Here is a 27,769-nt window from a genome sequence, read left to right as displayed (position 1 = left end):
CATTCACTCAAATGATTTGGAGCTGAGCTGGGATTTTGGAAGAATAACGTGCATTTCCATAACCTAAATTGGATACAACGCCACCTTTTCTTCATTGACACGTGTTTTATAATGCAATTTTCGCCATGCGAGCTTTCTTAGAAATGCAAGTTTCGCTTTACAGAAGAGTACCTGTATTTTGCATACAATTGGTGAAAGGTGTGGAAGGGAAATGAAGAGCAAATGGTTTTAGGTCAATTCATGGAAGATTCAACAGAAATGTTCAGATGGGAACTAGTTAAATGAATAAGAGGGGAAATGTCAGATGATGGGGAAGGAGCAGTATAAACCTGAAGAGGGTTTTTTTTTAGTTTCGTTTGACATGGCGAAAATGTAGGTTCCACTTTAGTTTGAATATTTATAACCTAAAAGCGCCAACCCTCGCAGTGAATCATGCGGCATTATGGAGACGAGGCTGGAGATGGCGGTGCACTGGTTTGTAATTGGATGACATTTACAGCTCATTGTTATCATCTTCCTGGACTCCTAAGGGGACCACACCTCTATGTTCACTGGAGCTACTGAAGCAAGTTGGATGGTGCTATTTATATCCACCAACTGCAGAAACTTTGCACCCCAGAATCAAGGGCTGTTCTTTGTTGTTGCTTTATAGAGCACAGAACAGTCCACTGGAGACATAAGAAACTGCAGATGATGGATTCACAAGCAAAAAATATAGTGCTGGAGGAACTGAGCTGGAGAAGCGTCCTGAGCTGAAATCCTCCACAGATGCTGCCTCACCTGCTGAGCTACTCCAGCACTTTGCGTTCTATGCAATTCCAGCATCTGCAACTACTTGTGATCCCCCTGAACTTGGGTCCTTCTTTCTGACAGCATTCTGGAGGGGAGGGAAATCTTTGCTGACATAACGTGTTGATGTGTCCTCTTGGAATTGGACTTTTCAACAGGAAGAGAAGCTTGCCCTGGAAGACCTTCAGTGTCAGGTTGATCAGTTGGATGTTCAGGAGAAGATGTACAGCGACTTGGGACCTGTGTACGACTGCTTGGTTTGGCACGATGGAGAGAGTTGGAGGTGAATTCATTTTGTGTCATTTCGGTGTCAGTTCTTGAGACCCTTGTACAGTTTCACTTCACACCATTCTAGCAGATAAAACAAAGAACTCTGGCACTTCCGGGATTCAAATCACACTGCTGATTAATTATTTAACTGAAGTAATGACTCAGCACCACAATTTCTTAATAAAAGCTAATTGCAGTAGCTTAACTAATTGTTGCAAGAGATTTACTTGCAGGCAAAAGAAGCTTGTTTGCATTATTGCCACAGCACATTTCTTCAATAATAGTGTCACAATTCGGAAAGAGAGTACAAAAATATAGGTGAACTTTGTGACTGAATTGCCTGTAGGCTCTTGTCCATGCAAACAATTGCTCTGCGCAAAAAATAGAAAGCATATTGTCAGGATTCATTACTGCGTGGTTTGGGAACAGCTCTGCCCAAGACCGCAATAAATTGCAGAGAGTTGTAGATGTAGCCCAGTCCATCACTCAGCTCAAACAGAAAACAGCCAACATAATCAAAGACTTGTCCCACCCTGGTCATTCCTCCTTCTCCCCTCTCCTGTCTGGCAGAACATACAAAAGCTTGAAAGTATCGGATTCAGAAACAGCTTCTTCCACATTGTTGGACACAAAAAGCTGGAGTAAATCAGCAGGACAGGCAGCATCTCTGGACTGAAGGAATGGGTGACGTTTCGGATCATTCTTTGTATTCTGCCTTCTTCTCTCTTCCACTCTGTTATCAGGCTTCTGAACGGCCCTTCGATAAGCTGGGGTACAGTTCAATTCACCTCTACCTCTGATGCGCTACTCTGCTGAGTATTCTGCACTCTATATTTTCCCCTTGGCCCTACCCATTGTACTTGAGTTTGACTTGATTGTATTGATATATAGCATTATCTGATTGGATAGCATTTAACTGTACCTCGCTATGCGTTACAATAATAAATCTAAACCTAATTTGAATGTGAATAAACCTGTAACTCTTTGATAAACCTGCTTGCTCTGGTCTGTTTGAAATGTATCTCTAATGTGCCGCTGGTCTTTGTATTCTGCCTGCCTCTCTAGAGCTTGCCTTGACACCAGTGAATGTGGAGATCTGAGCAGCTGTCAAACTCTGAGGAGCTACAAGGAAGGCCACGAATACGCACAGCTCGGCAAATCAGAAATGTTGAATTACTCCATCAATGTTTACGATGAAGGGAACATTCTTTCCATCGTCACCAACTCTGGTAAGTAGGTAGCAGAAAGGAATCTGCCCATTGTCCATTTTCACATCAAAAAAATATGGAAATAAACTGTTTCCAAAGCAACGCAAAGCATCGCTTATCCACATCTCCAGAGATGTGTTTTGCCCCAAGATTCCAACATCTGCAGTTCCTTGTGTCTAATCAACGAAAGGTTGAATCCCATGAATTGGGTTTAAGGACCAGGGGAATGAGAATATCATTAATGCAACGCAAGTGAATATGATTAACAATGCCTTGGATGAAAGGGTTGTGGAAGCAACATCAGCAGTGTTTCACCTGAGACGGAAAGGTTTGCTAAGTCTTGGGGAAACTGTAGAAATAGGGTTAAGTAATCATCTTTATTACAGCTGGTAGAGCCGCTGCCTCGCAGCACCAGAGACCCGGGTTCGATCCTGACCTTGGGTGCTGTGTGTGTGGCGTTTGCACGTTCTCTCGGTGACTGCGCGGGTATCTTCTAGTTGTTCCAGTTTCCTCCCATATCGTGCCGGTTTGTAGGTTAATTGGCCCAAGTCTGTTGGGAGTGGATGTGAAAGTGGGATAACATAGAAATAGTGTAAACAGGTGATTTGGGCCAAAGGGCCTGTTTCCCTGCTCTACCTCTAAACTAAACTCAAGCAATGCATAGACAAAAGTGCCTGCAGATGCTGGAATCTGGAGCAAACGTTAAACTGATGGGAAACACTCAATTCCACAAAATTCCAACCAATCTTTTGCTTCCACAGATGCTAATCAACCTGCTGAGTTCTTCGAGTAGTTTATATTTTTGCTCTAAAGTCTTGTTGTGGACAGTATTGAGTCCAGAAGTTGGCATATTATGTTACATTTGCACAAGGCGTTGGTAAAGCCACATTTGGAGTAGTGTGTTTAGTTTTGGTCACCTTGCTGTAGGATGTCATTAAGCTGGAATAAGTGCAGAGAAGATTCACGAGGCTGTTGCCAGGACGAAGGCCTGAGCTTTAGGGAGAGGTTGGGCAGGGTAGGACTTTATTCCTTGAAGCTCAGGAGGCTGAGGGGTGATTTTAGAGCGTTGTATAAGATCATGAGGGGAATAGGTAGGGTAGATGCACAAAATCATTTACCCAGAGTGGGGGAACCAAGAACCAGAGGACATAGGTTTAAGGTGAGAGGGGAATGATTTGATTGAAACGTGAGGGGCAACCTTTTCGCACAGAGGGAGGTGAGTATATGGAATGACTGCCAGAGGAAGTAGTTGAGGCAGGTACTATAACATTATTTAACAGTCATTTGGACAGATACATGGATAGGAAAGGTTTAGAGTGATATGGGTGAATGGCGGACAGGTGCCAATAACGTAGATGGAGTGTCTTGGCATGGGCAAGTTAGGCCGAAGAGCCTGTTTACATGTCGTATGACTTCATAACTCTGACCTCTCATCTTGTTAAATAACAGTATGTAAATGCTGACAAATTTACATGCACAGGATCCCACGGAACACACGTGGCTGCAATTGCTGCTGGGCACTTCCCCGAAGACCCGGAAAGGAACGGTGTGGCTCCTGGGGCTCAGATTTTGGCTATCAAGGTGGCTGACTCCAGGCTAAATACAATGGAGACTGGGACCAGCTTAATCCGTGCGGTGAGTGGCATCATGTTCACGGCAAAGGGTTGCTGCCCAGTATGTACTAGTATATTCAGGTCTCCCCTTTGGACCTCATCTTCTTCCCACCTTCATTAATTGCTGTTTCTGAAGCTATGTTGGCCATAGCACTGGAGTTGCCTTGCCACGCCTCTGTTCCTTCAGGAAGCTGCTTAAAATTTGCCTTTGTCACTAAGCATTTTGTTAGCAAAGTGTCATTTATTTTATTAACTAAATGCCTTTATATGAAAAGCTGTTTATTTTTTGTAAGTGCTTCTAAACAGTCCTTTCATAGGGCACTGTTCAATTCACCTCTACCCCATTGAGGACATTGGACTTTGTCTATGGAACTGATGTGCCACATGCTGAGAAATATATCCGAACATGCTACAATGCTTAGAATTACCTTCCCCTTTTCTCTATATATTGTCCTTAAGTTTGAACGGATTGTATCCATGTATATCTGAGCAGGAAGGAAAACCCACTGAAGAAGGGTTCCAATGCAAAATGTCACCTATTCCTTTTCTCCAGAGATGCAGCCTGACCCACTGAGTTGCTCCAGCACTTTGTATCGATCTAATGTATATCTGATCTGTTTTGTGTAACATGCAAAACAAAGTCTTTCACTGCATATGTGACAATAATAAACCTAAACCTGGATCCATTGCTGAATACCCGAAGTGAATTAAATGATGGTTCAACTGTTAATGGTTCTTCTGAATTTCCCTGGAGTAATATCTGAGCTTCTATGTAACCTGTAAGCATTTATAACACTATAATTTGGTTAATTGTGCTTCATCTGCATGTGAATTGTGTGCATGGGTGGCACGATGGTGCAGCAGTAAGTTGCTGCCTTACAGCACCGAAGACCCGGGTTCAATCCTGAATACGGGTGCTATCTGTACGGAGTTTGTACGTTCTTCTCATGACCGTGATTTCCTCCCACACTCCAAAGCCGTACAGGTTTGTAGGTTAATTTGGCTTCGGTAAAAAAATGTAAATTGACCCTAGTGTGTAGGATAGTGCTAGTGCACGGGGATCACTGGTCGGCATGGACTCGGTGGGCCGAATGGCCTGTTTCCGTGCTGTATCTCTAAACTAAACCAAACTAAATATTTCCATCTTTAATTCTTTCACCTTCAACTTTCCAGATAATTGAAGTGATCAAGTACAAGTGTGACCTTGTAAATTACAGCTATGGTGAAGCAGCTCACTGGCCTAACTCTGGGTAAGTCACAATCCATTGCATGTTACAGTGGTTTAAAATGGCCATACGCTAGACTATTTTTATTAAGTGGCTCCTGCAGCAGAAAGCCTGTAAACTGCACGTCTCCTCGTCTGTAGGTGGAACTGTGTCACCACACTTCTCCTGCATCTGCTATTGCTCTATCTGCTAAAGAAAGCTAGTTCCATCAGCTCAGATGCTCCATTCTCAGATACGTATACAGTGCGGAGCAATGGAAATGAGCCATGTTGCTTACTGGGCAGTGTTGCTACTCTTAAGCACTTAGAACTGTACGAGTACACTCGTCTGCTCCTTCCCCTCTTGTGTTTGCAACTTCTCTTTAATTGTGTCCACTTTCATCACTTCAATCAATACCTGTGGCAGACACAAAGTGCTGGAGTAACTCAGCGGGTCAGGCAGCATCTCTGGTGAAAATGGAGAGGTGACATTTCAGGTCGGGGCCCTTTTTCAGACCATCAGAAGCGTCACCTCTCAACATTTGCCAGAGATGCTGCCAGACTCGCTGAGCTACTACAGCACTTTGTGTCTTTTTTTATAATCCAGCATCTGCAGCTGCTTGCATCTTAATACCTGTGGCAGTGTGTGCTGCGTTCTCACTCTTGAAGTAAAGAACCTTCTCCTGAGGGCTTCTATACACATTGAGTAATTATATATGGAACACGGTGCCTGGAAGAGGATTGAATAAATACTAGAGGGAGAAAAGATTTGACGGGCTGCAGGGAAGGAGTTGGGTGGGACTGACTGAATTGCTCTGTTGATTTTGATCTGGTGTAGAACGTCTAATTATTCAAGAGTTCTGTGTGGCATTGTCCTCCCATATTAAAAAATGCCCCAGGGAAAGCCATGGGTCAGGAAACAGGTGGTGCAAAAATAGCAGGCAATAAGGAGTTTGCTTTCAGTGGCATTTCTTGATGAAGTCTGCTCGGTCTGCGGAAATTTTAATTACGAGAGGGGACCTGCCAGTTTATTGGTGTCAGTGCTTCAGCAGTTTAGCAAATTAATGGATATTTGCAAAACAAATCCTTATCTTCCTGCTAACTGAAGGGCTCTGTGCAGAAAAGGCAGACTATCCGGAAATGTGAATGAAATTAACTTTTTGATGATCTTTTTTGGTAAAAAGCCAGTCTCATCAAGTCTTGACATTTTCTCGGAGGTTGCTCTTTACAGTGGGAACTTTGGACGATGAAGGTCCCTTTCACCAGACTTACAGACTGATTTGGTATTCATTTCATTGCAACACAATCTGCCTGGCAGTCAGTGTTAATATAAATTCCAAAGCCGAATCATCATCTATCCATGTTCTTCTGAGAGGCTACCTGACCCGCTGAGTTATCCCAGCACTTTATATTTGGTAAACCCAGCATCTGCAGTTCCTTGTGTCCCCAAATGTTTACCAATTTGTTGATTGTGCAAAAGAAAGCTAGTCCCATCAGCTCAGATGCTGCTGAGTGGGTTTGCGTGGAATAATATGAACAGGAGTAGGTAATTCGGCCATGCTAGTCTACCCCACCATTCAGTATGATCATGGCTGATCTATCTTGGCCTCAATTCCTCGCATGCCATTTCCCCATAACCCCCTATTCCATGATCATTTACTTCCTTATTAAGATCCAGCCTCCATACCCTTCTGAGATAGAAAATTCCACAGATTCACCCACCCCTTTTGAAAGATGTTCCAATGCACCTCAGTTTTAAATAATCAGCCCCTTATCTTGTAACGATATCTCCTCATTTGAGATCTCCCACTGGGCAGTGGAGACATCTTGCCATCTATCTTGTCATGTTACCGAGGATCAATGTTTCTGAAACGTCGTCTGTCCATTTCCCTCCACTGATTCTGCCTGTTCTGTTGAGTTCCTCTAGCACTTTTTTTGTTGAAGATTCCAGCATCTGCAGTTTCTTGTGCCACCAAGCAAGTCTTTCTAATTTCTTGCTTGTTATAAAGGGAGTATCATTTGTTTAATCAGAATTTCAGCATCACTTCTGACATTCTTCTTGGCCCATATATAAAGTCCACAATCTAATTTCCCTTTTCTTCTTCACCAGAGAATAGTGAGCACCTGGAATGCATTGCCAAAGAGAGTTTAGTTTGGAGATACACCATGGAAACAGGCCCTTCGGCCCACCGAGCACACTCCAACCATTGATCTGTTAACACTAGTTCTATGTTATCCCACTTTTTCCATTCACTCCCTACATGCTGGGGACAATTTACAGAGGTCAGTTAACCTACAAACCTGCATGTCTTTGAGATGTGAGAGGAAACGGGGGCACCCAGAGGAAACCCACATGCTCACAGGGAGAACCTGCAATATCCACACAGACGGCACCAGATCCACCCAGATCGAACCTCAGTCTCTGGCACTGTGTGGCAGCAGCTCTACCAGCTGCATCACTGTGTCGCTTCATAGTGGTTTCAGTTGCGCCGCTGACGTAGTTTATGAAAGATCTGGGTAAGGACTTGAATGGCTTATGCGTAGAATGCTATGGACCAAGTGCTGGGAGATGGACTTAATGCGGAAGGTGGCCCATGAGTTGACATGGATAAGTTGGGTCGAATTGTCTTATTCCATGCTGTACAGTTCTATGTCAATGGTTGCGGGTCAACCTGAAATGGGACCATGAAGTGATCTGTAAATGAGAAGAAAAGTTTTGGTTTCAGTGCAGTAGGAAACTGAGACTCAAATGGAGAAATTAATTAATGGAAAAAAAGGCATATTGTCAGCTGGTTGGAGCTTCAACCTAATGAAATAAGTGCTCCTGGGACCACTGGAATAACAATTTTTTTAAATTATCTCAGCATTAATCATGGACAGAGATGAGCATGTAAATGAGTCATTCCTCCTTTGGGACTTTGATGGTCATTAATCTGTTCACAACTGCTATATAAATGTTAAAGGAGTCTTTTGAAAATAGTATAATAGATCCCAAGAAACCAGAACAAGTGCTACACAGGTTATGCATCTGGAGGAAAGCTTCAAAACTAGAATAGCATATTGAGATTGTAAACTCCCTCAGTTACCCTGTAGTATTATAGTAGTTTTGTATAGTCCATTAAAAAAGAATATGCGATAGGGTTAGTGTATCATTGAGGATAATTGTGGAAGTGCTTGAGAAATTAGTGTTATTCAGTGCAGTGGATAATGTGATCTGAATGTTATAAAGAGTTACAACAAGGTAAACAGTGAAGTCCCCCCCCCCCACTAGTGGAGGTGTTAATAAAAGGGGACTAGCTCAAACTAATGACTGAAGAAATTAAAAAGACGAGATGAAAAAAATGATCTAATGCAGAGAATACAAAAGAAATTAAATTGTTGCTTTAAAACACTGCACATAGACTGGTACAGGGACTGAGATCAGAATGGTCACTTTTTAGAGGACATGGGTATTAAGGACAGATGGGGATAGTACACCTCTTCTCTATCTTGAGTCGATGACCCCTAATTTTAAGCAATGACCCTTTCTTCTAGATTCTTCCACAAGAGGAAACCTTTTTTCGCTGCATCCATTCTGCTTATGCTCCACTTCATGTTTTGATTCAGTCCCCTCTTTCTTTTCTAAACGGCAACAGATTCAAGCTCAGCATGGTCAGTCAACCTTCACTCCTTGGGCAAAAACAACCATTGCATGTGTTGGTTCCATCAGCCTCTACTGCACTGCTTCCAACGCATTAAAATCCCTTCTAAAATAACCAATACTGTGCACAGCACTTGTGACATAATGTCTCTTAACAAGTACAAGTGAAGCAAAAACTGTTTTTATATTCAATTCCCCCAGCACAAAGAGAGACATTCTGTTACCTTTTTAATTATTCAGTGTACTTATATAGTAGCCTTTTGCAGAACATGCATTAGGACTCCAAGATCCTTCTGCAACCAGACTTCTACAACCTCTCACTGCTTGTATTACTCCTGCCATAGTGGATAACAACCTTTTCCTACATTATTCTACATTATCAAGATCTTTGACGACTCACTTGATCTATCAGTGTTCCCGTGTAGCTTCCTTGCAGCCTCTTAACAATGTTATTTTGAAAAGTTTATGCGTCATAAGTGCATTTAGCAATTGTACCTTTGATATCTTCATCAAGTCTTTTATATAAATTGTAAAAAAGCTGAGGTCTTGTGACATCTTGCCAACCAGTGAAAGATCCATTTGTTCCTGCTCTGTTATGAGTTAGCCAACCAATCTTCTGCCCATGCCAGGATATTGCACCATATGCCACTAACTTTAATTTTCTACAATAACCTATGGTGCGGCACCGTATCTTTTGTAAATCTCAGCGTAGCGCATTTACCTGTATATCTTTATTTGCAGCACATGTCGGCATTTCAATAAATTAATCAAACACGGTTTCATTTTCATGCTTCTGTGTCTGAGTTTGATCCTGTAGGACAGCTCCATGCAATTAACAGGATACTCTGACAAACTGATATATTTTTTTTAAAAAAGGCATGGTGGCATGTCAGAGTGAGGCCAAATGCAAATTGGAGGGACAGACCTCAAATTTTGCTTCGGCAGCTTACAACCCAGCGGTATGAATATTGATTTCTCTAACTTCAGGTAACCCTTATTTTCCCTCTCTCTCCGTCCCTCCCCCACCCTAGTTCGCCGACTAGTTTCACTGTCCTCCTGATTAATTTTATTGTTTGTATGCCTCCTTGTCACCTTTCCCTCAGACAACAATGGACCATTCTACATTTCCTTGATCATTGGTACACAAAATTGCTGGAGAAACTCAGCGGGTGCAGTTTCTCCAGCAATTGTGTGTACCTTCGATTTTCCAGCATCTGCAGTTCCTTCTTGAACACGATTTCCTTGATCATTGTCTGCTTTGAACTGTCATTTTCACACCTTTCCCTTCCATATTTCTAGTTTCCCTCTCCCCTGATGCTCAGTCTGAGAAGGGGCTCGACCCGACAAGTCACCCATTCCTTCCCTCCGGAGATGCTGCCTGAGGAACGGTTTGTTTTAATTCTCAGGAGACTCAGGAACTACAGATGCCGGAATCATGAGCAAAACATAAAGTACTGGAGGAACTCTGGGAGTCAGGAAGCATCTGTGGAGGGAATGGACAGATGACTTTCCTTCAGTCTGACAAAGGGTCCCGTCCTGAAACATCATCTGTCCACTCCTTCCGCAGATGCTGCTTGACTCATTGAGTTCCTCTAGCACTTTGTGTTTTGCTTTTTAATTCTCTATTGCCGATCTCCTGCTAGTAGGTGAGGCTTCAGTAATGTTTTTTTCTATGAACTCATCCTAGCAATATTTCTCACTACTGTTAGTGTGTAGTATTCATCCAGAATTGGCACCTGATGCGACCAATTGGAGGAATCTGCGTGAGCCGGCTAATTGAACAAAGCAAAGCTGTTTTCTTCAGGGAACAGTTATAATCTTTAACACACTAACTACAGGGGTGATAGAAACAGAATGACGTACTTTTTATAGGATAGGCACTTGAAGGAAAGTAATTGTGGGTTATGGGGAAAGAAGGAATAAGAATGATGGAACTACTTTATTAGGAGATGACAAACTCAGTAGATCTGATGGCACCCTCCTGTGCTGTAAACCATTGAGAGCATAATTTGAGCTCCATCAAGACGTGGTCAGATGTTGTCAGTCAATTTAGTGATATCCTCAAAGGCATAGGGCAGCACTATAATGCAACGAACAGAACTGCTGCCTCACAGATCCAGTAACCTAGATTTGATCCTGACCTTGCATGCTGTCTGTGGGGAGTTTTCATGTTCTTCCTTTCCCCAAGATGTCATGGGTAAAGTCATAGAACTGTTGAGGCCCTTTAGCCCGACTCATCCACCCTGACTGTGGTGCGTATCTGCACTTATGTCACTTGCATGCATTTGGCCAGTGTCCCTCTGCTCCTGTCCTATTCAAGAACCTGCCCAAATGCCTTTTAAACATTGTACCTGCCTCCACCTTCTCCTCTGGCAGCTCATTCCATATAACAACCACCCTCTGTATGAAAAGCTTGCTCCTCTAGATCCCCCTTCAATTTCTCCCCTCTCATCTTAAACCTATGCCCTCTAGTTTTGGATACCCCCATGCTCGTAAAACATTCTCATCAACTCCCCTCAGATTCTAACCCTCACCCACACACAAGGGGCAATTTACAGAGACCAATTAACCGACTGACCCGCACGTCTTTGGGATGTGGGAGGAAACTGGAGCTCAGACGTTCATATGAAAAATATGCAAGCTCCACACTATCAATGACAGGTCAGAATCGAACCCTAGTCTCCAGCGCGCTGAAACAGCGGCTCTACCAGCTGCCCCACGGTACCATCCCTGTGCCTTGTGAGCACTGAGCAGGGGGATGGCACTGGAGTTAATCTGGAATGAATTTCTGAAGAGCCAACATGGATGTGATTGACAATGCTCTCATTCCAGGACTCTATACCTTGGGGTGCAGGAGGATGAGGTGTACAAAAGCATGAGAGGAATAGATCGGGTTGACGCACAAGCCTCTTGCCCAGACTAGGGGAAACAAGAACCAGAGGAAATAGGTTTAAGGTGAGGGGGGAAAGATTTAATAGGAACCTGAGGAGTAACTTTTTCACTCAGAGGGTGGTTGATGTATGGAATGATCTGCCAGAGGAGGTAATTGAGGCAGGTAGTATTGTAACGTTTAAAAAACATTTGGACAGGTACATGAATAGGATAGGTTTAGAGGAAATCGGGCCAAATGCAGGCAGGTGGGACTAGTGTAAATGAGACATGCTGGTCAGTGTGAGCAAGTTGGGCCGAAGGGCCTGTTTCCATGCTGTATGATTCTATGATTATATTTCATTCTTCCTTCCAGGAGGATTTGCAAGGTGATTGAAGAAGCAGTTTTGAAACACAACATTATCTTTGTGTCCAGCGCTGGCAACAATGGCCCCTGTCTCTCCACAGTTGGTGCTCCTGGTGGTACCTCCACCCATATAATTGGTAAGTGTGAGAATGGAATCCCACTAAATTGATAAGGATCACACGCTCTCATTGGAGTGCATCATTGCTGTCTAGTTTAGGTTGAAGCGTTTTAAGCCACTCGACCCTCAAAGAGTTTCTGCTGCTGCTACTTTCCATCTTGTACATGCTTTGTGCATTAGTTTATACAGCAGAACAATTCCCTTCTAAGTGCACGGAGAGATTTGTGTTTAAATCCCTCCATGACCCTTGCCTTTCTCTATCACTCGTAAGAGGCTGGTAAACTTCCGAAAGTGAACCTGCCATCAGGGCAACTTTCTGTTAGGTGTTGGTTCAGCCCCAATGGCTAGAATTCCCTCGATTCCCAACCACCTATCCAAGATTCCCTGTAAGATCTCGCCTCATTTGCAAAGCATTTGGTTTCCTATAGTAATATCCTCTTGTTGGCCCAATATCATGTTATTTTCTGATTAAAGCTTGTGTGAGATCCATGTTTTGGTGCCATTTTCAAAGTCCAGTCCACACTCTAGTTGTTCTGAGCGGTGCCCAATCTAGGCAAGCCCCAGGCTGCTGTGGCCTCCAGCCATCGCTTTCTTGGACGTGTGGATTGACCAACGAATTAACGTCCTCTGCTTGCCCGTCCACATTTGTTCCCTGGGAGAGCCTCTGCTAAAGTACTGCAGATGCTGGAAGCCCGAAATGCAAAAATAGAAGGTTGGCTGTACAGAGCAAATTAGGCACCATCCCTGGATTGAACAAACAAGGGAGGTGTAGTGGCGCAGCTGGTAGAACCAATGTCTCACAGAGCTAGGGATCCAGGTTTAATTCTGATCTTGGTGTCTGTGATGCTTGTACGTTCTCCCTGTGACCATGTGGGTTTCCGCCAGGGTGCTCCGATTTCCTCCCACATCCCAAAGATGTGAGGGTTTGTAAGTAAATTGCCTCTAGTGGATGAAAAAGTAGAATAACAGAACTAGTGTGAACGAGTGATTGGTAGTCGGTGTGGACTCAGTGGGCTGAAAGGCTTGTTTTCATGTTATATCTTTGAAACTTAAAACTAAAAAGACTTTGACTCAAGCCCAAATCTAATGAAAATTCATTGATCTAAGGCTGTTGTCTCTACCAATCATACACTCAAATCCCCTCAACCAATTGCCTCTCCCCATACATACCTGGACTTCCCAACTTTCTCTCTCACACTTTCCATTTCTGTGACTCTTTTTGCCATAAGCCTACTCGAAGGGGTAATTTATCGGCCAGCTAATCTATCAGGACATTAATTGGTCATGGGAGGAAACGGGAGCACTCGTGAAAACCCATGTAATCGTGGAGAGGGCATGCAAAGTCCGCACGGACAGCAGCAATGAACCCACGTCCCGAGCATCAGCACTGAGAGCTGTGCCACCACAAACCCTATCAGGAACTGTTGCTTCAACTTCAATTCCTCACCAGGTGACCATTTGGTTCTGCTTTGGGTTCAGTCACCGGCAAGTTGTTCATAGCTTTGCTAAATCTAGGTTGAGACCTGGGAACAAAGTGAAAATAAAACTTTGTATATTCCTCCACCAAAGAAAGTTGAAATGTTGTCATACAAAACTAGGATGGAGATAATTTGCACTGAAAGTACCTCCGACACAAACAATAACTTAACCCTTCACTGGCCAGAGATGAATCTAATGTTAGACACAAGACACTGCAGATGCTGGAATCTTGAGAAAACACAAAATGCAGGAGGAACTCAATGGTTCTTTGGAGAGAATGGACAGGTGACATTTCTGTTCAGAATTCTCCTTCAGACTCAAGTCTCAGAGTCCTCCAACACTTTGTTTGAAATTAATGTTGGTTCTAAACATGGGACCATGACTAGTTTCACAGATAGAATCAAAATATATATATCCAGCTTTGCCCAAACTGTCAAACCTCTCTTTACAGTGTCAAGATGATTGCAAGTGTGGGTGATTGTAATGTGTTATGTTATTAGGTGTTGGTGCATATGTCAGTCCAGATATGATGGTCGCAGGATACTCCATGCGGGAACGGTTGCCAGCGAATCAATACACCTGGTCATCGAGGGGGCCTTGGTAAGAGCTAGCTTGTTTTGTGTTGGATAATGTACAACCATCCCACAGACAAAAGGGTTTCTTAGTGATCAGCATTTGAAAGTCATAGGAAGTCTATTTTAAAATTAACTGTATTAGTCTGAACCTGTAGATTGTGAGCACGGCCAAGATCATCACAGTCTCGTTAACTTCCTTCCATCCAGTCCTTCACAGTTCATGGCATCAGGAAATATTGTCAAAGATGCCTGTCACCCTGGCCATTTCCTTTTCTCTCTAATCTCTGGGAGAAGACACAGAAGCTTGAAAGCTCAGGCATCCAAACTTAAGAACAATTTCTTCCCCACTACTATCCGATTCCTGAACTAATCATCTCTTTTATACTCCCCTTCCCAGAGCAGCAATCAAATACTGTTCTTCCTCTCCATGTTCTCCAGAGTTACCCAAGCACTGTGTGGCTATCTTTGGTAAACCAGCATCTACAGTTATTACAGACTATTATTCTTAACTCTACCTCATTGACTATTCCATTCATGTACATTTTCATTACTTTTCTCCACTCTGTTTTAGCACTGCAAGTGCTGTTTTGCACTTGTTATATTTATTGCTGTATTTATTATTACTGTATGTACGCTGTGAACAAGGGATTTTATTGCACCCTGGTGCATATGACTATAGACCAATGTAGCTGAGATGGAGAGAGCATAGGATCAGTAGGCTTTAGCACCCTCAAATGGCTTCTGGCCATTAAATTGAATGGCTAATCCTTGTGTCCCTGCAAGTCAAGATCACCCTTCAGCCTCCTACGGTCCAAAGAAAAAAAGTAACAGCCTATCTCGTATCTCCTTATAAGCCCACAAGCCTAAGTCATATGCTGGTGAATCTCCTCTGCACCCTTTCCAACTTGAGGGAGGGTGAAGTGGACAGAGGTTGGGGAACAGGAATGCGGTTAATGGTGGGGGGGGGGGGGGGGGGAGAGGAGGGGGGGGGGGTGTTACAATGTATATGCATGCAGGAAAACGTACACAGCATGCTGGTTCCAGAATTCTGTTGGCGTGGAAGCCTTGGCACAGAATTCAGACACAGTATGTCTCCTTTAACATCAGTAATGAAATAACGTTTCCTAGAACTGTTTCCAATCTGATCTGGATTGTTTCCAATCTGCAGATAAACGCGCAGTATGGTTGGGAGTAATTTTATTTACCCTGTCCGTGCTGGCTGACAGGTTTACTCCCACCACTGCTTCCCTACAGCACTGTGGCTTCTGCCTGCAGCAATTACGACATTGAACCATCAGAAATACTGGGAAACTGTGTCAAAGTCAAAAGTACGATGGATCTTGAGAAGGCAACGCGCCTTAGTTTTTGGATCTAGACAGATCGTGTTCCGAAGAATTTCTTTACTTATTGTGAACACCTGGATTAGATCACTAAACGCAATAGCGACTACACCAAAATTATTTAAATGACCGTAAAATGGCATGTTAAGTTTTGTTTATTATTGACATGTGTGCCAAGGTACAGAGAAAAGCTTTTTTTTCAGTCAAAGAAGAGACTTTACTTTACTTTAGACTTTCGAAACACAGCTCGAAAACAAGCCCTTCAGCCCACTGGGTCCACTCCGACTAGCGATCACCATGTTCACTACCACTATCCTACACACGAGGGACAATTCACAATTTATTTTGCCAAAGGCAATTAACCTACAAATCTACATGTCTTTGTAGGGAGGGAGGAAACCAGACCAACTGGAGAAAACCCACGTGGTCTCAGGGAGAACGTACAAACTCCGTAAAGGCAGCACTTGTCGTCAGGATCAAACCCAGGTCTCCTGCGCTCTAAGGCAACAACTCTACCACTGAGTTGCTGTGCTGCCCAATCACCTATCACATATGTTTGCTGACTTAAAATGATTCCTGATCTGACAAAGACTCAATCCTAAAATTTTCTTCGTGAGGGTTCCTGACCCGAAGCGTTGCCTGTCCGTGTTCTTCAGAGAAGCTGCCTGACCCTCTGGATTGCTCTCGCACTTCGAGGTTCCTGCTTGGTTTGAAATTTCTCTTTGCTCTCACCTCTCCCCTTCTCTGCAACCTCCTCTGGCCCTACAAACCTTGGAGGTCTCTGCGCTCTTCCAATTCTAAGATCTTGTACCAGATTGAATTTAATCGGTGCATGTGCTTTCATATATGAATATCCTAAACTCTGGAATCACCTCCCCAAACCCCCTGAACTCTTTTATTTATGATGCCGAAAAAAGCCAGTCCCTTTGTCAAAGATAAAATAGAAGTGGAAAATGGTGGAAATACTCAGCAGGTTAAGCCACATCTTTTGGAACGGAAGTAGCTGGTATTTCAGGATGAAGACTCTTTGTCAGAAGAGGGACGGAGGGAAAGGAAGCTTATTAAGCTACAGGGAGGATATATCTCTGGTAAGATAAAACAGGCTGATCGTGGGATAAGCTGTAAATAAGATTACAGGTGCACAACCTTTTATCTGAAAGCCTTGGGACCAGACACTTGTCGGATTTCGGAATTTTTCGGATTTCCGAATGGAAGATTTTTAGCGTAGATTAGGTAGGTAGCGCGGGCAGCTTGAAAAGTCTGGAGCGGCTGCCTCCTCCCCGGAGAATCATTGCATAAATGTTAGTCAGTTAGTTTGGAGGGATTTTATGTGGTGGGGGGGGGGGGGGTGAAGGGGGAAACTTTAATTCTTAGTCCCCTACCTGGTCGGAGAGGCGGGGAGCGGGCAATGCCTTACCGGGTCGCCGTGCAGTAAGCTCCGGAGCGCTGTGGCCGCCGATTCCCAACATCGCGGAGCTGGGGGCTGCGGGCGTCCGGCCGCGGGCGGCGCCGGTTGGAGCTCCGACCCAGGCAACTCTACCCCTGGCTGCGCGGTGCTCCAAATCCAGCGCGGCCCGCGGCCGGACGCCCGCAGCCCCAGCGCCGCGATGTTGGGAGTCATCGGCGTCGCAGCGCTGGGATACCAGCGGGGAGCGGGCAATGCCTTACCGGGTCGCCGTGCGGTAAGCTCCGGAGCGCTGTGGCCGCCGACACACAACATGTCGGCGGCTACAGCGGTGCTGGGGCTGCGGGTGTCCGGCCGCGGGCCGCGCTGGATTTGGAGCGCCGCGCAGCCAGGGGTAGAGTTGCCGGGGTCGGAGGTACAACCGGCGCCGCCCGCGGCCGGACGCCCGCAGCCCCAGCTGGGAGTCGGCGGCCACAGCGCTCCGGAGCTTACTGCACGGCGACCCGGTAAGGCATTGCCCGCTCCCCGCCTCTCCGACCAGGTAGGGGACTAAGAATTAAAGTTTCCCCCTTCACCCCCCCCCTTCACATAAAAGCCCTCCAAACTAACTGACTAACATTTAAGCAATGATTTACAGATGTTTAAGTGTCTCCCCGGTCTCCGGGTAGGAGGCAGCCGCTACAGTAGTACAGACCTGGGTTGACCGTGGGTCGTTTCGGGTCAAGTTTGGCGCCAGACGCGAGCTTTGGTGTGCAGACGACATCCTGGAAAAAATGGCCGGTTTTCAGAGTTTTTCGGTTTCCGGAACTCCGGATAAAAGGTTGTGCACCTGTACTTGGTTAGTGAGTTAATGAGAGCAGTTAGAGCGATGAGGCAACCAGAACTGCACACAATCCTCCAAATGCATCATGACTTTCCGACTCTTTTGCCATGACCAATGAAGGCAAGCATAATGCCTTCATTATTACTTCAGATACTTGTGTTGCTACTTTCAGGAAGCTGTGGATTTGGACCCGAAGATCCCTCTTTACATCAATACTGCTAAGGGTCTTGTTATTAACTATTCATTTTCCCCATACATTCTGAATCATTTTGAAGAAGGGACTCGAGCAGAAACGTCACCCATTCCTTCTCTCCGGAGATGCTGTCTGTCCTGATGAGTTACTCTCGCATTTTGTGTCTTTCTTCGATTTAGACCAGCATCTGCAGTTCTTTCCCACACTTACTGACTTACTGCCTGACTTACTGAGTGTTTGTGTTTTTTTTCGGGTTTTTTCTGATGGACCAGCATCTGCAGTTCCATGTGTCTCCCCTTACATTCTTGTTTTGTTTTGTGAATTCTTCCACGATCTTGTGGTTTGACTGAAGGAAGTCCTTTTGCTGGCCTGTGATAGCTGCTCGGTTTCGCATGGTAACTAGCATCCCTAAGCATCCTCTCACTCTCAGTTTTGACAAAGGCTCATTAACTGTTTCCAGACTTCTGTTTTTATGGCAGATTTCCAATATCTGTAGTTTTCCATTTTTATCAAGAGCGCATTCCGTCAATGTTGCCCTAAAATAAAAATCAAGGGGAAATGAGCCCACATCGCGACGGTGACCGGTTGAGGATAGCTTCACCTTATAGATGTTAAACAAAGAACTGTAGATGTTGGTTTATTCCAGATAGGTACAAGGTACTGGAGTCCTTTATCTCTGGAGATGCTGACGTACTCCAGCACTTTGTGTCTACCTTCTCCTTATAAAGCCTGTTCCAGGGTTTAATCCCAACCAGCAGCTTGATGAGGATCTCACTTGGACAAGTCACAAGCACAGAGTCTTTGTTTCAACATCATTTTCTTGTTGTCATCCTTGCCTGAATATATTTGTAATGGTTGTTGAGCAGTTGGTGTCTCTACGTTTATTAAATACTGGCCAATTTCCTTTTCTGTCCCTCATCGCTTGCCTTCTTGATATTACTGATTAAGGTTATTTGAAGCTCAAATCTAAAAAATTAATTGTCTCTCTGGGTAATATGATAGTTCTGTTGAAAAGTCTGCACTGATGAAGTAAAACATCTGGACAATTATTGAAAATTAAATGGAATATTAAAAAAAACATTTTGTAAAACGCAGGGGGTTTAATGTTCTGTTGCTCCTGTATAAATAATTTCATTGCATCAGCCTTTTTCAGAACGTGAAGTGCAATTCGAACCTGGGCATGTCAAAAATTAAAATCATGGACCTTCTCAGGCAGGGTGTCGCTTTTAAAATTTAAGTGCAAAATCAGAAACATCTTGTAATTGTTGCAGCAGTGAAAATAGATGAGGCACAGGTAATAAAGCCACTGCTTCATAGCGCTGGAGACCTGGGTTCAATCCTGACCTCCAATGTTGTCTATGTGGAGTTTGCACATTCTCTCTACGACCATTTGGGTCTCCTTCAGCTGCTCCAGTTTCGTCTCTCATCCCAAAGATATGCGGATTGTTTGGTTAATTGACCACTTTAAATTGCCGCAGTGTATAGGTGAATGTTAGAATCTGGGAGAATAAAAAAATGATCCTAATTATAAATGTGTGGCAAGTAGTTGGCATGAACCCGGTGAGGGAAAGGGCCTGATTCACTTCTGCATTTCTCCAAAAGATTTCATGCTGCTTGCTGTTCCCCCAACGTGTTTATGTTGCATATCTTGAACCCTTGGGTATCTAGTCAATTTCAAGAAGACCATTCAGAAGACTTAGAATTTTTATTTGTCTACATTCTGGTAAAGCTAGGTTGACAAGGCCATTATATTTTGAAAGCTACTGTTAACATAATTTCAATTAGATGTTGGTGTGGAAGTTGGTAAAGGGTAGAGACACAAGAGACTGCAGATACTGGAACCTTGAGCAAAAAATGCTGGAGGAACCCAGCATGCCAGGCAGCATTTGTACATGGCAATGAACAGACAACATTTTGGGTCTGGGCCCTTTTTTTCAGACTTAGGGGAGAAAGTCCTTATCTGCCACCCTTTTGTCTCCTATTCACCTCTCACCTTTGCCACTCACTCCATTCATCTGCCAAACCCCCCCCTCATTTATATCCCTATCTTTGCCCCACCTACACTTCTCTCTTCCAGCTTTCTCCCCCCAACTCTATCAGTCTGAAGAAATGTACTGACCAAAGGCATCGACTGTCCATTTCCCTCCATAGAAGCTGCCTGATCTTCTGAGCTCCTCCAGCACTTTGCTCCTTACTTTACTAGAAGGACAGTTCAAACTTCAGTTCTCGGCACATTTGCTGAGTCCCTGGGAGTTAATGGGCTCGGTATTTGCGCATTGGAAGCCACAGGTAAAGTATGGGATGCGAAACTCAAGGGAGAATATTCAGGGGATGGAACCTTTTATTAATAATGCTTCCTGCCTCTGGAAATGGTGGTTCCTGCCGCTGGAAACGTGTTCAGGATAATGGCAGCTTCTGAAAGCTGATGATAATTAAATTAATTTTTATGTGTTTGTGCTTGGCATGGAATTCCCAGATTCAACAGTTTTCACTTTTCTTGCACCCTTGTCAGTCAAGTTTATTTTAATTATTTTGGGCTTGCTAACATTTGTCTGAATCCACCCTACTTCGGCCATGTTGAGATAACGTGTGCATTTTGATTCAATCAGTGTGGACGGAGCCCTGGGAGTGTGCATCACCGCTCCAGGTGGAGCTGTGGCATCTGTCCCCAACTGGACCCTACGTGGCATGGAGCTGATGAACGGCACCTCGATGTCCTCACCGAACGCTTGTGGAGGCATTGCTTTGCTCATCTCAGGTACACTGAGGCAGTCTGCAGTAGCGTTGCTCTCCCTTCCCCTGCTGTATGGACGCATGAACATGAGGGATGCAAAATGGCATGGTCAGCACAAGCATAGTGGGTCAAAGGGCCTGTTCCAACACTATATTCTCTATAATCCCTCTACTGATTAGTTTCACTAACGCCTCATGGTTTTGAACACTTATCTTGGGGAAAAGGATCCATATTTTATTCTATTAGGCCCCTCATTAATGTATGCTCTTTAATTATATTGCTTTTTTGCACTAACTATATATTCCCATTCCACTCCCCTGACTTTCCCAACTACCCCTCTTCCTACCTCAGATTCTTCCAACTACCCACATAATAGCAGCAATATATAGAGACCAATATTTACATTTCAGCCTGTGAAACACTGGATGTGCAAGGAAACCCACGTGCAAACTCCACACAGACAGCAGCCAAGGTCAGGATTGAATCTGGGTCTATGGAGCTATGAGGCAGCAGCTCTACAGTCTTCTCTTTTGTGAAGATTATTAGGACAACACAGTGGTGGAGCTGGTCGAGCTGCTGGCTCACAGTGCCAGAGACCCGGGTTTGATCCTGACCCCGGGTGCTGTCTGTGTGGAGTTTGCACCTTCTCCCTGTGACCATGTGGGATTCTTCTAGATGCTCCAGTTTCCTCCCACATCCCCAAGACATACGGGTTTATGGGTTAATTGGCCTCTAAATTATTCTTCATGTGTGAGGAGTGGATGCAAATGAACTAGGGTGAACGGGTGATTGATGGTCGGGGTGAATTCGATGTGCCGAAGGGCCTGTCTTCATGCTGTATCTTTCAATCCATCAATTAATGGATTTTGACTGCAGTCTAAAACCTTTATGTTCCTATTATTGATACTAGCTTTTAAACATATTTTATTAATCAAATTTAAATTCCTAACCTGACCTGCTGGGATTCAAATTATTGTTTGAATATCAGTGATCCCGGACTCAAATACTGATTTAGTAATTTAATCACTCTGGAAATTTGACTGAAAAGAGAGATTATATTTTCTTGTTTTTATCTTTCATTGTGTCACGTGATCAGTACAACAAACAATTTCACTGTACCTAGGTGCATGTGACAATAGAGTTCCATTGAGCGTCCCTTCCAGGTTTGGCAGTTTCAGTGCAAATTGAAACTGAGTTGATACTGAGTGGATACTGAGTTGGATGATCAGCCATGATCATATTGAATGGCGGTGCAGGCTCGAAGGGCCGAATGGCCTACTCCTGCACCTAATTTCTATGTTTCTATGTTTCTATGAAAGGGTGATTCTCATCCTTATATTTAATTGTGCCACTCTTTCAGTGCCAACCTCACTGTTGTTTTCACGTTAGGTTTGAAAGCAAACGGCATTGGGTATACTGTGCATTCTGTGCGCCGCGCTATGGAGAACACAGCAGTGAAGGTGGAGAATGTGGAAGCATTTGCACAAGGCCACGGGATCATTCAGGTAAACATATCATCTTACCCGTCTTTCTGAAGGTACTTTGCCTCAATTGTTACAGTGTTCGTTCAACAGCAGGTTGTATTTCAAGGATTAAAATTGCACACCCATCCAGTTGAAAACGACCCAGGTGGACGAGCAGCGGATGGAGTGATGCATGGCCAAATAATCATGAGTGTGGGGGGTACAGGCACTGTTGCTGGTGAGAAATATGGTAACACAATAGAACTGACCCCCACTCCCAATTTATATATGGAACAGATGTGCTTCAATGTTGAGAACTATATTCTGCGCTATGTATCTTCTCCTTTGTTCTATGTTTTGTACTTCAGTATGGATTGATTGTTTGTATGCATAGCATTATCTGATTCAATAGCTTGCAAAACAAAGGTTTCCACTTTGTAAAGTAAATTGTCCCTGGAGCGTAGGATAGTGCTAGTGTACGGGGTGATCGCTGGTCAGCATAGCCTTAGTGGGCCGAAAGTCTGTTTCCACACTGTATCCCCAAAGTCTAAAGTAAAGTTTAACCTGAGAAGTGGCGCAGTGGTAGAGCTGCTGCCTTACAACACCAGAGACCCAGGTTCAATCCTGACTATGGGTGCTGCCTGTACGGAGTTTGTACGTCCTCCCTGTGACCGCGTGGGATTTTTCCGGGTGCTCCGCTTTCCTCCCACATCCCAAAGACGTGCAGGTTTGTAGGTTAATTGCCTTCGGTAAAATTGTAAATTGTCCATAGTGTGTAGGATAGGGCTAGTGATTGGTGGTCGCTACAGACTCGGTGGGCTGATGGGCTGTTTCCATGCTGTATCTGTCAAGTCTAAAGTCACTGTAGACAATAATAAACCTAAACTTGTCTCCAATACCCTTTTGCAGATTCCCATTGTAACATGGCCTATCATTTTTCCCTGACAGATTGAGAAAGCCTATGACTACCTCAGCCAAAACGTTTCAGTAAAAAGTAGCCAGTTAGGTTTTGATGTCAAGGTATTCAACCGGCGTGGAATCTACCTCAGAGATCCAGCGTACCTGTCTGTGCCAATGGACTTCTCTGTTTCTGTAGAGCCGGTGTTTCCCGAAGGCACAGGTATTTCATTGTTTCGTTATCAGTACATATGACAGTTTAAAAACTCTTAACTCTTTTGACTTTAGAGGAAGCAAACGTCAATGTAACCACAGAGTTACTCTGTAGACACAAAAAACTGCAGATGATGGAATCTTGAGCAAAACATAAAATGCTGAAGGAACTCAGTGGGTCAGGCAGCATCTGTGGAGGCATTGAACAGACATCCTTTGGGTCAAGACACTATAGGTCTCATTAGTCTGAAGAAGAGTCCTGACCTGAAACGATGTCTGTCCATTCCCTCCACAGATGCTGTCTGACCTGCTGAGTTCCACCAGGAGTCTGTGTTTTGCTCAGAGTTCTCCTCTGCTTGGTTTGGCTAGTGATAACACCACAATGGAGATTTGGGAAGGGTAGAGATATCATATTGATTGAGAACTAGTGGTGATTTCTGGAGAGGCATGTTACAATGCGGGCATATTTACAAGAGCTTGCATACACAAAGCACCTTGAAGCATGTAAGTTGTTTTCAAAGTAATTCAGTTACACAGCAACAGACCAGAATAGGTTGATTATAATCAAGTGCTTGGGTAAAGGAGTGATGCACTGCTCACACTTGGAACAAAATCATCATCTATAAAATGCTCAGAGGCAGGGCAAAATACAATAAAGCTCCATGGAACAGAAAGTTTGTTGTCAAACTTAAATATCTCCAACATGTAGGCAGTCAATATCCTTGGTTTGTAGGTTAATTGCCTTCAGTTAAATTGTAAATTGTCCCTAGCGTGTAGGATAGTGCTCGTGTACATGGTGATCACTGGTCAGCACGGACTTGGTGGGGCAAAGGGCCTGAATCTGCGCTGTATCTCTAAAGTAAAGTCTAAGTAAAGAAGTTGAGCCATCTAATGGTGTTGACAGCAGCATAGATCATTGATTGTTGATGCCCTGCCAACTCTTTGCGCTGGTTTAGTTGCCCTAAGCAATCGTACGTACAGTTACATCAATTGCTCAGTCCTTCACCTCACTGCTTCATTTTATATCTGCAGACAATAGTGAAAAAATTGCTCTCCAGATACACCTGGCTCTGACCTGCAGTGCAACGTGGGTGCACATCCCCTCCCACCTGGAGCTGATGAACCAGTCCCGGCGGGTGACAGTCCGGGTGGACGCACGTGGTCTCAAGGAAGGGCCGCACTACGCTGAGGTTAGTCCGGGTACGCTTTGTGCATTCACCATAATCATAAAATATAGGAGCAGAATAAGGCTATTCGGCCCATCGAGTGCACCACCATTTGACCAGGGCTGATTTATTTTTCCCTCTCAATGCGATTTTCCTACCTTCTCATCATAACCTTTGATGCCATTACTAATCAATAACCTATCGGCCTCCGCTTTAAAAATACCCAATGACTTGGGCGTTAGGTGACTGCATATGCTGGATCTGTAAAATAACAATAGAAACTCCTTGTCACTGGAGACATTAACCCCCTTCCAAAGCAGTGCAATCACCCTAAAATGTTAGCACTATTTCTCTCTCTACATAAGCTGCCTGACCAGCTAAGTATTTCCAACATTGTCAGGGTATCATAACGGCATGGTTTTAGAGCGTTTCTTTTCTAGAAAGGGCGCACGATGGCACAGCGGTAGAGTTACTGCCTTGCCACATTTTCAGCGGCAGAGACGCGGGTTTGATCCCGACTACGGCTGCTGCTTATATGTTCTACCTGTGACCATGTGGGTTTTCTCCGAGATCTTCGGTTTCCTCCCACACTTCAAAAACGTATAGGTTTGTAGGTTAATTGGCTTGATATGAATGTAAATTAACTCTAGTGTGTGTGGGGCAGTTTTAATTAGCAAGGATCGCTGGTCGCTGTGGATTCGGTGGGCTGTAGGATTTGTTTATGCGGTGTATCTCTAAACTAAACTAGAGCTGCTGCCTCACAGCACCAGAGACCCAGGTTCGATCCTTTGCCCGTTCTACTTGTGATCTCATGGGTTTCCTCAAGGTGCTCCATTTACCTCCCATATTCCAAAGTTGTGGGGGTTTGTGGGTTAATTGCCCTCTGTAAACTTTCCCCTGGTGTGTAGGGATTGGATGTGAAACGGGGAAACAGAACTGGTGTGAACGGGTGATCGATGGTCTGCATGGACTCGGTGGGCCACAGTGCCTGCTTCCATACTGAAACTTTCAATCATTCTTTCATTTTCTGTTTATTTCTCAGGCATATGAAATGTTGACCTTTTTTCTGGAAAATGATAGATTATAAAAATAAGGGAATCTGATTGCAACCATGTGGGTTGTTGGTGAGATCTATGCAAAATTTTGGTCGTCTTATTAAAAACGGTTTAGGAAAGATTCAATTGGTTGTTTCCTGGAGTGAAAAGATTGCCTTATTTTGTCTTTGATTAAACATTGAACAGATTGGGCCTACATGCTAAGAGTATAGATGGAGACATGATCTTATTGAAACATAAGATTTGAAGGGGTCTGAATAGAGTTAAGGCTGAGAGAATGGCTGGGAAGTACCTCAAGGGGTTGCCCATTTAAAACTGAATTGAGGTGGAATTTCTTACCTGAAGGTCATACTTCTTTGAAATTCTGTACTCCAGATATTGAAGGATAAAGTCGATCCTTTTCCTACAGGGGTATCAAGGGTTAAAGAGAACTGACAGCAAAGTGCAATCGATGCAAAAATTATATTTGCCAGTCTTTTTATCTGGTGGAGATGGGCATAATTCTGGTCCTGTTTCTTATGGCTTATGTCCTTACCTTTTTTTCTCCTGCTTCAGGTCCTGGCTTATGATACAACAGCTCCTGCTGTTGGTCCATTGTTCCGAATTCCTGTCACGGTCATTATCCCTTCAAGGTTTGTGCAAACCAGTGTTATCTTCTGAAGCTGATATCTGTTATGACAATTTTAAACAATTAATTAAAACGCAAAGAGCTGGAGTAAGTCGGAGGGTCAGGCAGCATCATTGGAGGACATGGATAGGCAGTGTTTTGGGTGCCGACCCTTCTTCTAATGGAAAAGTAGTCTGAAGAAGGGTCCTGACCTGAAATGTCACCCATCCATGTCCTCCAGAGATGCTGTTCGACCCGTTGAGTTACTTCAGCATTTTGTGTTTTCCTCAAGCTTCCAGCATCTGCAGTTCCTTGGTTCTCCTTTTAACAAATTAATGTCAGATATCATATTTATTTTGGTACATTTAAAAATAAGGCTGATTGTAAAGCAGAGATTGTGGTAAAATCTTTGTTGCTCTCAATGGAGGAATCTGAAAATGCTTCAGGCAAGAAATAAAGGACTGCACAATGACACAGGGGTAGAGTTGCTGCCTTCCAGCACCAGAGACCTAAGGTGCTATCTGTATTGAGTTTGTACCTTCTCCATGTGACTGCATGGGTTTTCTCTCGGTGCTTCAAATTCACCCCACACATAAAGATGTGTAGGTTTGTAGGTTAACTGACTTTGGTAAAAAATGGTAAAATTGTCCCTTGTGTGTAGGATAACGTTAATGATCGTTGGTTGGCACAGACTCGGTGGGCCGAAGGGCCTGTTTCGGTGCTGTATCTCTAAAGTCTAAAGGCTCGGAAAGAAGCAGAGCACATAGACCAAGAGGCAACCAAGGCTGTGGGAGAGGGAGGGGAGAATCTAAAAGATCGAATAGAAAGTAGTTTCCGTTTAAGTTGTTGACTATTTAGGATAGAGGTGAGGAGATATTTCTTCATTCAAAAAGTTTTTAACTCTTGCCATTCTCTCCTTCTTAAAGTTGTGGATGGACTAATTAAGACATGATTAGCTGTGACTTTCTTGAATGGTGGAGCTCAAAGAGCCATATGTCCTGTTTTGCATATTTCTTAAATTGTAGCCTGTAATTTAGAGATTTCATGCTTCATACCTTAAATGGGATTAACACTGGGAACACTAAGAAAGGATCAAAAGATTGTGACCAATGCCTCTGCTATTTCTACCTTTGCTCACTTCAAATGAGGATGCATTCCATCCGGGCAGATGACTTATCAAGTTGCAGTTATAGCAATCTTTTCTATTTTATTGATATACTGCCCATAATTATCATCTATTTTCTTTGTGAAGACTGACAAAGTAATAATTTAATAGCATTGCCATATTCTTTATCCTTTGAAGACATTTATAATGCTCCTATTCCATTTTGCTGGGTCATATTTTAGTCTATCATGGTCCTCTGCTTCCTTTCCCTTTCTCTTAAGGATATCTTAAAATGTCTTGCATTCCCTTCCCCTCCTCTCCAAAGATTTATAGATGCGTGCCAAACATTGGGGTGCCACCTCTAGTAATCATTTGAAAAGCCTCCCGAGAGAGAGTCAAGGTTGGTCTTGGGATAGATAATCCCAGCCATATTTAGGATTTCTACTGTTAATTGCTGTTATTAATAGGCATAGATTATATGACAATGCAGGGAATGGAGGGATAGGGGTCATGTGCTGGCAAATTAGAGTAGTTTAACCTGACATCATATTTGGCACAGATATATGTTGGGCCGAAGATGCTGTTCCTGTGCTGTACATGTAGAAACGGAACTGCAGATGGTGGTATACAAAAAAAG

At 43.8% G+C, this 27,769-nt stretch overlaps 1 protein-coding gene across 1 annotated transcript in view; it reads left to right on the top strand.

The window, feature by feature from the left end:
* LOC116978979 (tripeptidyl-peptidase 2-like) overlaps positions 1-27,769 on the top strand; it is a 90,233-nt gene that overhangs the window by 9,056 nt on the left and 53,408 nt on the right. The window contains exons 5-15 of the mRNA XM_033030308.1: positions 948-1,072; positions 2,125-2,288; positions 3,748-3,902; positions 5,054-5,130; positions 11,969-12,096; positions 14,057-14,156; positions 20,502-20,650; positions 22,016-22,131; positions 23,038-23,209; positions 24,232-24,389; positions 25,976-26,052. Coding sequence (XP_032886199.1) covers positions 948-1,072; positions 2,125-2,288; positions 3,748-3,902; positions 5,054-5,130; positions 11,969-12,096; positions 14,057-14,156; positions 20,502-20,650; positions 22,016-22,131; positions 23,038-23,209; positions 24,232-24,389; positions 25,976-26,052 — 1,421 coding nt within the window. The remainder of the gene's footprint in view (positions 1-947; positions 1,073-2,124; positions 2,289-3,747; positions 3,903-5,053; positions 5,131-11,968; positions 12,097-14,056; positions 14,157-20,501; positions 20,651-22,015; positions 22,132-23,037; positions 23,210-24,231; positions 24,390-25,975; positions 26,053-27,769) is intronic.

Source organism: Amblyraja radiata, chromosome 12 (genome assembly GCF_010909765.2).
Source record: "Amblyraja radiata isolate CabotCenter1 chromosome 12, sAmbRad1.1.pri, whole genome shotgun sequence".
Classification (NCBI taxonomy): Eukaryota; Metazoa; Chordata; class Chondrichthyes; order Rajiformes; family Rajidae; genus Amblyraja; species Amblyraja radiata.
Note: the sequence above shows the minus strand (reverse complement) of the source record. Positions and strands in the feature narration are given on the sequence as shown.